The 12,911-nt window shown below is 38.3% G+C and overlaps 1 protein-coding gene across 1 annotated transcript in view; it reads left to right on the top strand.

Annotated features, from left to right (window-relative positions):
- The window catches only part of LOC108247444 (MORN repeat-containing protein 4), a 40,934-nt gene extending 32,329 nt beyond the window's left edge, over nucleotides 1-8,605 (top strand). Inside the window, exon 5 of the mRNA XM_017435574.3 lies at nucleotides 3,161-8,605. Coding sequence (XP_017291063.1) covers nucleotides 3,161-3,315 — 155 coding nt within the window. The 3' untranslated portion in view covers nucleotides 3,316-8,605. The remainder of the gene's footprint in view (nucleotides 1-3,160) is intronic.
- Nucleotides 8,606-12,911: the final 4,306 nt, after the last annotated feature.

The following is a 12,911-nucleotide window of genomic DNA, read 5'->3' as shown; positions in this document are numbered from 1 at the left end:
CATCAGAGTAAGAAGAGAGGCAGGTGAAGTGTAGCACCCATCATGCCTAGTGCCTACTGTACAAGCCTGTGGGGGCAGTGCTATGATCTGGGATTGCTGCAGTTGGTCAAGTCTAGGTTTAGCAACAGTATGTGCTCAAAGAATGAGGTCAGCCGACTACCTGAATATACTGAATGACCAGGTTATTCCATTAATGGATATTTTCTTCCCTGATGGCAAGGGCATATTCCAAGATGACAATGCCAGGATTCATCTGGCTCCAATTGTGAAAGAGTGGTTCAGGGAGCACGAGACATCATTTTCACACATGGATTGGCCACCACAGAGTCCAGACCTTAACCCCATCGAGAATCTTTGGGATGTGCTGGAGAAGGCTTTGCACAGCGGTCAGACTCTACCATCATCAATGTAAGATCTTGGTGAAAAATGAATGCAACACTGGATGGAAATAAATTTTGTGACATTGCAGAAGCTTATCAAAACAATGCCACAGTGAATGCATGCCATAATCAAAGTTAAAGGCAGTCCAATGAAATATTAGTGTGTGCAACTTAGTGTACATATAATCTATGATTAAAAATACCCAGTAAATACACATCATTCCCGATCAACAGTCTACAACATTATAAGTGATAAATGATCAAAGTAAGCAGAGTCATGTTTTGATGCCAACAATTACGAGTCATTTGTTTACATTCGGACATTGATGAGTACACTTCAGAAAGTCTTTGAGTTAAGACCCAAACAAAAATGAAATTAGTGTACAAGAACACTAATATAATATATATATCGGTGCTGTGACCTCCATACTGGAAGAGTGGCTCCAACAGATACCAGGAACAACCTCAGAGATCTCTGTCCAGAAGAGCACAGTCCTAAGAACAGCTAATATACTGCGTAGAACCATCAAGCTCCCGGGACTCCGGTAGATGACCCAAGGTTGAAGTGAAGTGGAATGGCCCATATAGAACAAATAGGGCAAGATGGAAGTTTTTTTGTTTTGTTTAATATATATATATATATATATATATATATATATATATATATATATAGTGGTGCCATCTACCACTGAAGACTTGAATTTCCACAACTTCTCTTTTTCCTCTTTCAGCCCTTGGTATTTCTCAAGCTTTTCGTGCTCCTTCTTCCTGATGTTACAGTCACTTGGGACTGCTACATCTATCATCACTGCTCTCTTCTGTATCTTATCTATCACCATAATGTCCAGTTGGTTAACTATCCCATTTTGATCAGTCTGGATCTGAAAGTCCCACAGTATCTTAGCCCTGCCATTCTCCACCACCTTAGGTGGAGTCTCCCACTTTGACTGTGGGACTCCATACTCTGTACAGATGTTTCTGTACACTATTCCAGCCACTTGGTTTTGGTGTTCCATGTATGCTTTGCCTACCTGCATCTTACATCCTGCTATTATGTTCTGGACTGTCTCAGGGGCATCTTTACACAGCCTGTATCTTGGGTCTTGTTTGGTGTGATACACCCTGACCTCTATTGCTCTTGTGCTGCCATGATTAGTGCCCCTGTGCTGTCCTTCAGTCCAGCCTTTTCTTTCGCCACTGGTAGGATTTGTTGATATCAGCCACTTCCTCAATCTGCTGGTGGTACATGCCATACAGGAGCTTATCTTTCCATCATTATCTATCTATCTATCTATCTAGGCACATGAGTCTGGCAGAATACTTGCTGCTTTTGATTTTTCATTTTAAAACTGTTTGTAACACTTGTTGTAACAGCCTGAAAGTAGAGGACTAACAGCATTTTCTGTTAAACTACAGTTTTTTGGTGTTCCTTATGCAATAATAGTTTGAATTAGATTAGAAATTTTCCACTTCACTATTGTGCAAGTTAAAAGCCCTGTACAAAGCTGAGTAAAGTATAGCAACTTAATGGTGCTAAAACTGCAACAACCATATACCTTTATAAATAGATTTTTGAAGCATTTCAAAACTTGAGGATGTTAATATGGCATTATTTAAGAGCTTCAAAATACAAATACACCCCAAAATACTCATTACTAAACAACATAAAAAATGACTGATGGATTTTCCATTGGCATATTTTTTTTACATAAATTAGAAGATAGTACCTGAACCCCAATACAGATTCAATATTCATGTTATTCCAAAAACAAAATTCTGACCATGGACTTTTTTGCCAAGTTCTCTTTTTAAAGGGGGTGGGGTGGGTGGTGGTGGCGATGGGATAGGTTGGAGGGAACATTCATTGAGGGGCTTTGACCCTTGGCAGTTCTAGTGCTCCATTTCTTCTCTCCTGTTTCTGGTGTATTTTCATGGCATCATTACAGCACCCCATACAGGCATGGCATGGTTACTACAGGATTTGGGTCATTTGCTGCATTTTTGTTTGATGAAAACATTTCTAAAATTGATGCTGTGTTCACAAGGAAAAGAACCGTTTTGGAAAGAGTGTTCTGGTGTGGATGGGGCCAGAGGACCCACTCCCCATGCAGCTGTCTTTTGCAGCTGCAGGGAGAGCAGGAGATGTTTAAACCATGCTGCCATACTGCAAATTAATTGTGTACACGTTATATTAAATAAAACATTTCTTAAAGAACTAACATTTAAACTTAGAAGGACACTTAAAAGGACATGAAGTTGTAATCCTTTTTAAAAACCTGAAGCCAACTGGCCATTTCGCTAGGCTTGGCTACAAAATTGTAAACAGCAAAACAATGATCGCCCACCTTTGTTAACATGTAAAAAACAAACAAACTAAGGAGCACTTCTGAACCTAAAGTTAATGCTTTGTATCATAGTTTATTCCCTGCTGAAGTTCTGTAAAATTTACAATTTCTATGGGGTGTTTTGTGGCAGATGGCTTCTTGCAACCTGCTGGATTCCCCACATGTTGCTGGACAACTTGTCTCAAAGGTGTGTTGGTGTCAAAGTCTGTGCTGTGTACACTAAACATCCATTCTTCCCACTCCTCTCCCTGTCTTGTGTGAAGTGGAACAGCATATCACATCATGACTGGTCATAACCCAGGCTGCAATTCCACATCCTCTTAAAATACAGGCAGTTGTTTTCAGAGCGAGACAGCTGACAGACGGTGGTCAGTGAGTTCTGTTTTGTACAGTTACACTGATTTTCTTTGAAACAGTTCCTGATGTGTGTTTCAGGAGTGCTGACATTTGTGGAAGATGGCCATGGTGGAGGAGGAGGCAGTCATGAGGGTCTGTTTGAGACCAACCAGCTGATGAAGAGAGAGAGCAGCCATGGAGCCGTTCAGAGGGCGCAGGCCGCTGCTGCCAAGGCCCGAGTTATAGCCATGTGATATGAACTACACCACCCACAGCCCCCCTGGAACCAGGATCATCCTCCCACTAACCTGCTCTTGGTCAGACCTCCTGAGTGTGCTTTTTATATTTTCCTTCAGATTGTTGGATCCAGATTGCACATCTGCTGTAACTGACATGGTGGTAAAACTTTGTCTATTTATTTTTTTTCATATGTGCACCTTCTGCGTTCTTTTTAATAATCTATTAAGTTAATAAGGTTACACAGCCACTGACTCAGGATCAGCTGAGCCAAACCCAAACTCACTGTTCACTTACTTTACTGGTGCTAAATTTGATTCAGGGTCAGCTAACCTGACAAAACTCTGGTTTATAAATTGTACTTGGGCATTTTCTAGGTAACAGTGATCTGGTGATTTTACTGTAAACATGAGAGTTTAAACTGGGCTTTATACTCTTGAATATATTTAATCTCAGTTTTCAACATTGGTAGAATAATTAAGTTCTGTACATCTTAGTTGTTGGCTGAAAAAGAAGGTAGCTTCTTACAGCAGCATATGGAATATTCAGCATAAACAGCATATGTTTATGGGAATGACTGAGGCTAGAATCAGAACAGAAAAGGTGAGAAAACCACTTATATCGCATCTTTTATGTGAAGCAAACTTATAAGAATCAGTCAATTTGGGGGTTTTACTCTATCAGTGGGTTGCATTAAAATTTGCTAGCTGTATTGTTATTTTATAGACAACATTGATAGTGACCAAACTAGCAATTCAGATTCAAAATATAATAATTACAAGTATACGTCTATGTAGGCCTGTCGCAATAAATCAGTTAATTGCACGATAAATTAAAATGAGTTTGGTAATTTTTATTTATCGGCGTTATCGTTTCCTCGTGTCTCTCTTGCCTTCTACTGAAGACACTAGACGACAAAAGGCTCAGCTCCAATGCTCTTCATTGACCCCTCCCTTTCTCTTAGCGTAAGGGGGGCGTGGCCTATCGCATCAGGTAGCCAGCCAAGGCGCATAGTCTTGTTCCTCTGCAGCATTAGCCGCAGCTAGAAGTTAGCCCAATAAAGAAACACTGTTTGATATTAGGGAAAAAACAGAATTGAGTTGGTTTCAAGGTTAAAGTAACAGCAGCGGTGTGAGAGCACATTTCAGATTCAAACCAAATGACCTAGGCGAACCGTTGAACCTTTGGGAGCCGGTATGTCGCATTTGTGCTTCTGTTGCAGTGTGCTTTTGTTAGTTTGCACTTTTTCTTTATAAAAAAAAAACCTGTCATGACCTTGGCTAAGGATTTAGCACCACATGCAGAACACTCAGTAAACTAATGCTAGTTCAAAAGATTTATTTGAAAACGGGTCTAGATGGGAGGTCTGGAACCAGGCACTCAGGACCAAGTCATCAGCTGGATGAGAGATAGATGGTTAATTGGAAATAGTTGACGATGACTGGAATGATAAGGCAGGAACGACTTACAGGTTAGTAGATGATCTTCGCCAGGGAGGGATGATCGAGGGCTGGAGAATTTTCCTTAGCAGTAATTAGGTACAGACTTGGTTTCTCTGTGGTGGCGTCTTAGCAGCTTGGACGGGGTCCTGGTGGCTTGGAGGGAGAGCAGGGTTCGGCCTAGGAGGAGCAGTCAGAGTTACTGCCAACGTGGAGCCCCTGAAGGCATGGCAGCTCTAGACTGATCTTGACAGGATCTGTGGCTTGGTCTCAGGCGAAGAGGGATTTCTCAAAGCGTGTGACGCTTCCTGGAGCGAGGCGAAAAGACAACATGAGAAGTTTCAAGAGCGTGGGCGCATGAGCCAGGAGGTACCGCACGTACCATACGGGTTAACAATCTGACAGTGAAGTGCTGGTAGCAGGCTCTCTTTATGCTCCACCTTGATGAGCTCTAGATGCCGAACACCTGTTAGAGGAGCCACCTGGAGAGGGAAATTGAGGAAGCAGCAGCCAGAACCCAGCAGGAACTCCCCGAACTCTGACAAAAACTGACAATTTTTCCCATCTTCTCTATACAAAACTAATGATTATTATTTTTTGAAGGGCAGTTTAGTTTTCAGATTTCATAATCTGTACTGTTTTGGTTGAATGTAGGTTTTATTTCAGTTTTCCTTTTTAGTTTTTATTCAAGTGCATTCCTTGTTAACGGAGGCTGAGATTCCAGTTCCAGTTCCAGAGTTAAGTGTTCTTTTGAAAGTAAAGTTTATCAATCTTTGAGAGGATGTACTTGCACTAATGTGTTATTATCTTTACATTAGTTTAAAACGGCCTCCACACGATGTTATCATTTATTGCAATAATTTCTGAGAGAAATTAATCATACAGAAAAATTTGTTATCATGACAGGCCTATGTCTATGGTGACTAACTGCCACTTCTGCCACTTGTGGTTCAGGATTGCATCAAAATACAATTTTTAGTTTTTACGCAATGACTGTTTGTCTGAGGATGAATTTCTGTTCCTTTGTTTCTGACTGTCATGTGCTATCAGGGAGTAAAGGCTGCTTTATACTCCAATAAGAAGTCATCTTGCAGCCACGTCGCTGTGAAATGTTCTTTTTTGGACACACCCTTCATAGTCCATGACACACTTGATGCAGATCTCCCAGAAAGCCCATCCTTCTTCCCACAGCACTGGAACAGATTTCTTCCTGCCAGCTTCTCCACTCTCCCGTCCATGCACAGATTTTTGCTTCCCTTACAGTGACCGGACATTTTTATTAAACAGACAAAGCAGACATTTGCAAATTTGTCACAAAGAAACTGCCACCGTTTCTGACAGATGGTACACATTAACGAGAGAACGTAGGGAATGTGTCTCTACGTTGCCCTGCTAAAGTGTACTTTCTCCTGGCCAGCACTGCCACAGAGAGCTGCCTGTATCTCTGTGTGGTCTCCTCCGCACACAAGACTTATGGTATTTCCTTCCACAAGTTCTTCGCCATTTGACTATCTTTTTAAGTTTTTAAAGTTTATTTCAACTCGCACAGAGAAAAGCTGCAATTAGATAGTTTTATAAGACATGAAAGAAATAAAGTTTTGGCGCTCGGACCCCGGCAGAAGACGTGGGTGCTGTGAGTAGCAATAAGCTTGAATGAAAAGTTTAGGATGAGGATTAGAGGCGTCTTCCCTGCGCTAGACACTGGTGGTGGAAGTCAAAGAGAGAAAGGAAGCTTGAAGAAGCTGGGAAAATAAGGGTGGAAAAGGGTGCGGACGTGGGTTGAAGTTCGTGTGTTGAACGGATGAAGCCATGGATGGAGGTCCTTTTAAATGAAGGCTTGCTCTATGCTGATAGGCTGCGGTAGAAGTGCATGACACAGCAACTGGATGATGCAGGTAAGCCTGAAACAGGTCTTTCAGTTTGAATTTTCACCTAGGCTTGAAAATTAAGTTTTCCTGAAACAGTTGTAAAAACATTTTGCTTCTCATCAGAGCAGTAGAAGCAAAATGACTCTATTAGAGCCACTGGCTTTTCTGCAGAAACACTCCCTCAACAATTTCCGACCAATCACATAATACTTGGTGCATATCCATGTGAGAAAAAGTTCGGCTACGATCTTGTGTCAAGAAGACATGGACAAAGCTATGTGGAGAACAAAATGGCGCAATTTTCGTCATGCAACTACGTCAATTAGAGCTGATTTCTTGATGTCTTATGAAGTGTAAAGCAGCCGTTTAAGGCACAGATGTGTGGTTACCATGGTGACCATAATGCCCTGCTGGCAGCAGCTTTAATATTTCTTCTGATCTTAGTTCTCTTCACTCAGTTTCTACATCAAAATATCAGCATTTTGTAAATTCAGTTTACTATTGGACTTTAGAGAAGTCGTTGTATCTTGGAAATACAGCAGAAAAGCTGTATTGGCACTCTTCAAAATAAAATTTGAATATTTTAAAGTCAATCTTGAAATATAGTCATGTAAGTATTGATTGAATAAAATGTATAAAAACTGTTTGCAACAAATCCTATGGCCGCGTAATGTGTAATGTAATCCTAATAATTTCTACTGCAGCTCTACGGATAGTTCTGTCTTTTGACACAAACAATTTGAAACAGAGGTCTCTGTTCAGTTCTGATGCTTTCAACATCTTTCAGTCAATTAGGCAATTGTTAATGCAGCAAAGGTCATATCCTATTCTAAAATGTAAAAAAATCAGTTTATTTTTTTAACTACCTAAAACAAGTCTAAGTTGTTCTTTCAGGAAATAAAATCATCAAGCTAAAAGGCCTTAAGGTCATTTCCAGCGTACATTAAATGTTTTAGCTGAAAATATGAGAAAGGATGCTGTTATTCATTAAAGCATTAACAAACCTACTTTTTGACTAAAGCTCAGTGTGAACTCACACATGAAGACACATTGGTTAGCAAATCACCACAACAGTCCTTACCGAGTTTCCTGCCTTCCCTTTAAAATGTGCCATTCTTCTGACCTCTGACTTCTTACTGGTGCTCCATGTAGATTACAGATGGTTCTTCAGTTAGCAAAAAGTTTGAAGGGTTTAGGTAACAGCTGAAGAAAATTTGAGCACTTTTTGTTTTTCTTTTCACTCAGTGCCATTTTAGCTCAGTCTGATTACAGATCAGCGGGAACATCCTCCTCAGTGCCGACCACACAGTGCCGACAGGCTGGTGCTGATCCAGAGTCAGTGGCTCCTGATCAAAAAGCTAGAAGGATGGTGGAGGATGGGGATGACTAGTGGAGAAGCTGCCACATTGTGCAGGCTCCAGTAATGAGTGCAATTTCTGCGTTGGAGGTGCAATTTGATAATAGCGTGCAATTTCTGTCTGAGAGCAAGTTTTCCCTCCTACCGGCTTTCAAAATCAGAGGATGGGGAGCTGGCTGTTTGAGCTCTGAGAGAGGCTTGCAGGTCAGAGAGGTTCATCTGATGAAGCAGAGGTTGTAAGCCAGTTAATTCTGCTTTTTAAAGGTTTTCTTCCAGAAGCATCAGGTTGTTATGTGAAATATTGTTAATTTCAGAGCATGTTTTATGGGAAAAGTCTAAAAAGATTATACAAAGTGATTTGCCTTGATGCCTAAATTTATTTACCTAAAAATTTTTGTTCACCTCCTGGATTTACATGTAATCCCTTTTATATTTTCAATTATGTGTTTTTTTAAAATGACACTTTTCCCTCAGATTTATTGGACACATAACCAGATTCAATGATTGTTTATATTTAATGTTTTTTGTGTGTTTTTTTAACAATAGAATCAGTGTTGGAATGTTTATTGTTCCGTGTTTAATTCACATCCACCATCAAAAAAAAAAAAAAAATCCTTTAAAATTAAAAGAAGCTCATTGAAAACTAATACAACATCCATGCATTGTGCCTGCTAGTAACCAATGTCTGTTCAAGTAATGAGACTGGTGTGTAATAATGTTATGTCTGTGTGTGTGTATATAGTTGTGTGAGTGTAGTCGGGGGTTGGGTTTTTCAGTGGGGAATTTAATTGTTTGTTATGGGAATATCTCGGAGTGCAATTAATTTACAATGTGGATTTGGGAGTTGATGTCCTCCTTGCAAACCAGTTTGACCAAAAAAAACAAAAAACAAAACAAAACAAAAAAGAAAGGGAGAGATAGAAAAAAACGAGACGCGATGGAGGCTTGTCACACCTTTTAATTGTCTCTGGGCTCTGAATTGACACTGTTAAATGCACCTTATGATCATCTTTATCAGAGGTGGTTTTAGGATAAAAAAGATCATTCAGTCTTGAGCAGTTCAGTTTTTTCTTGACAAAAATAGTGTTTTGTGTCTGTATTTTAACAATGCCATACATAAATGAATGATGTATTGTTCATTTAGTCTTTAAAAAACCTTGAAGAAAATAAATCCCTTTAAAAGGCGCCTTAAACACTCAACTTGAAACGTTGCCGATTGTTATTAAGATAAATGTCTTTCACTTATTAGCTGGAATGTTGTCTTGAGTGTCATTGCTTGATGTTCTTACAACAGAATTTGTTGTTTCACTGTGATGGGTGTTACTGATTAGGAAGGCTGTCATCAATTCACGAATAACAGAAGTCATACATTTCCTCATAAAACAAACTATCAGAACTGAAAGTCCCAAAAAGATTAAATTTTTAGGCTAAACAGGACTATAGGTGAATAGTTGCCTGCCATCTGCCAGTTTATAACACCTTTATTGTGGATATTTACACATGACCTGCTCTGACTGTTGAAGCTACGAATATACACAACCAGCATGAAATAAAAACTCAGCTATCTCCTAAATCAGATAAGAACCCTTATGCTTACATCTAAATTCAGAGAAAAGAAATTACGAAACTGGTTCTTTTAAACAAAACTGTTGACATTTACAGATTGTCCGCTGATTTTCTATAGTCACTGGAGTAAAATGGGAATGGTTTATTGTCACTGTGCAGTCCTCAGTTTACTAAATTTTATAGGTAGCCTAATTTTTTTTGAAAGTAGTTTCTTGGCTTCTTGCCTAAAGAAAAACATATATGTTCCAATTACAAATCAGAAAACTTAGAACTTGGCAACTGATAAGCTCATAAACCAGGCTAACTACTCGTAGCAATACAGGCTGATAACAATGTATTTTTCTGCAGTTTATTCATTCAAACACTGCAGCAATGCATTTCCAAATAGGGATTGTAAAGTACTATGTGTGCAACTGATTATATAAGATTTAAACTGACAGAAGTGACAACAAAAAGATCACTATTGGGGCTATCACAAGTTTTAAAGTGTGGGACAGTCATAGATTTTGAGGTTGAGGTTTGTCAAAAATCTTCAACTTTTTGAGAAAAAATTCTGACTTCAAAAAGAGTTCTACTAGATTTTTCTGACTTGGAATTAAAAAAATTCAGACTTCTGAAAACAAATGTAATTCACCAATCCTATCCAGTGCCTGCTACGCCAGCTCTTTTCCTTTTCCAGCCTTCATGTTGAATTATTGTAACTGGCTGTAGGCAAGAATGCTATTGATTTTTTTTTCTATATCAGTCCTAAAGATTATCTTACTCAAGGTTACATGTAGAGATATTAATTTTATTGAAAGTGAACGCTTAAAGTTTTTATATTATAGACAAAGTGTCTCCCTTCCAGCAGCTTTTATACTAAGCTAGGTTATAGTAAACAAACCACAGAGTCATGAAACAAAACAATTTTCTCATTTCACTCCAGGTCATTAAAGTCTTTCCTAATTCCTAAATAACAAATGTAGGACTACTTAATCATATGAATGGATTGGACACATGAACAAATTACAAATTATCCACTGAAAAGTAGATTGAAAAAAAGGTTCAATTATGATTTTTTTTCTTTCTCACAACCTAAAATAAAACTGTCTAAATTTGGTTTCAGAGATGATTTAAAACAATCCAACTACAATAAATATAATTTAAAAAATACTTGAAGAAAACATCAGTTTTGACATTTCCCTGGTTTTATTCACACTAAGGCTATTGACTGTTTTGTTTACTCTTGTTGTTTTCTTTCAGAGTTTTGTGTTGACTGAACATTTATATTTTTCTGTTTGTGTATTTCAGTCTGTATTGAAAAAACTGTCAGTTGGCTGGCACACATAAAAAACCAGTGTTGAAAGCTGAGTTTTTCTTTTTTTTTAATTATTATTATTATTTATTTCAAATGGACATGTCTCTCACTGTTTCACTAAACACAAACACATAAGCTTGTTGTGTGCAACACAAACAAAACAAAACCTATTACCATAATCACTTTTGTATGGAGAAAATATGGAGAGAACATTCTGTAACTGTTATTTGACAAGTGAGTAAATCATGACCGAAAATGAAAATAATGACACAATGCAAGTTTAATGAGTGCCTGAACAACTTTCCTTAACTGTGCTTTGATTACTATGAATATTGCTGAATGTTTTATTGATTATTTCTTTAGTGTCAGTGCTTTTTTAACAGGCAAAACACTGTTTTTTTTTCTGTGTAAGGAACAATAAAACTTAAACAGTTTCGGAATGAAGAAGAGTAGGTGATCTTGTCACATTAGGAAAGTTTTCAGCTTGGTAAGAATTAACACAACAACCAGAATGCCTTCACTCACTGTAAGCCATTTACAAGTTTAAGGCTCAACTGACAAATTGTACCTTTAAACATGAACAGTAAAACAATAAAAATCCGAAAGTTTATAAAAGAAAAAATACAAAGGCTACCTTCATATTAAATGGGTTAACTTTGTACGGTCTTGGGGAGGTTTTTGGGTGTGTATTAAGAACACATGGGCTCCCAATCACATGTTAGAGCATGAAAGTCCACAGTGTTAAGGATGCACAAAATGTAGCAAGGTGTTTTATTATCGTGATGGCAGTGTGTCTGGGTCCTGGGTGGAGCGAGGTAGCAGAAGTGTCAGTTAAGTGGGGCAGCACCAGTGGGGCTTCAACATCCAGGATTTGAAGCAGGGCTGGCCATGCTGACCTTATTGTTTGGCCACAATTGTAATCATGACAAGGTCGTGGAAGCAACCTTGCGTAGATGTGATATCTATACTAGCAAGCTCTTCTAGCATCTAGCTGCATCCTGATGCAGTCCAAGAGAGTTGTGCCAGGTTGGGCATATAAAGTGTGGTGAAGGTGCAGGAAAGCATGTTAGTGATGCAGAAAATAGCAAGAAAACCCTCTTTGGTGAGTGCTAAAAGTGCAGCTGCATCACAATTTCTTTCACACTGAAGGAGGTTTTCCGAATTTGCTACAATTCAGTCATGTTCTAACACGTCGTATAGGTTGTGGAAAGCATGGTGGGGTCATCATCCGGTGTGAGGGTGGGCTAAGATCAGCAGCACGTGCAAATAATACTGGAGCATTCAGGTCCCACATTATCTAGCTTTATTGATTTTACTTTGAAATATGCTACCAGAAATTTTTTATTTTCTTGCAACAGTTTTAAAAGGACATTTTTTAAAGTTGAGTCACAATGTAATGTCAATATTTCCTATAATATGTTTTTTTGTTTGTTTTTTGTTTTTTTTTGCTTTTGTTGATAATATTTCTTGATTTTTGCAAACGAAATTTAGTTTTTGAAAAAAATCCACTAAGTGTGAAAAATCATTTACATTCTAGCTACAATCTTCAATGAAAGAGTCCATTTTTACAATTTGAAACACATTTCACATTTATTCTTTTTTTCTTATTTTGTAATTCAGCAAATGTAGCTGCCTCCTAATTAAAAACGTACCATAATTTGTAGATGTTTTAGTAGATTTATTGAAAAAATAAGCGAATGTTACTTTTATAGTACTTCATAAACTGAAGCTATCTTTGACCAAGTCCAACATGCTGTTCGAACAACTGATACCCAAACGTGTCGTTAAAATATTTCAGTCAATAAAGTCTAGATCATGCAGGACTTTATTAAGAAACCTTCTGTAACATGCTGTGAGTTTTATACTTGGCTGTGTCCTGTTGTTGGCACCTTTTAAACTCTGACAAAGCATCTGCAAAACCTGTTGTCATCATGAAGCCATAATGTCAGTTTTGTTGTTGTTGTGGCATATGATGTCATGATAAAATGACCTGTATTTGTGACTTAAATTCACAGATAAAGAATAAAGGAAATGTGTGAAACTGAAGGCGATTCTGAGCCATTTGTATTGTTACTAGGCAGAGGAG

Source organism: Kryptolebias marmoratus, linkage group LG3, assembly GCF_001649575.2.
Source record: "Kryptolebias marmoratus isolate JLee-2015 linkage group LG3, ASM164957v2, whole genome shotgun sequence".
Classification (NCBI taxonomy): Eukaryota; Metazoa; Chordata; class Actinopteri; order Cyprinodontiformes; family Rivulidae; genus Kryptolebias; species Kryptolebias marmoratus.
Note: the sequence above shows the minus strand (reverse complement) of the source record. Positions and strands in the feature narration are given on the sequence as shown.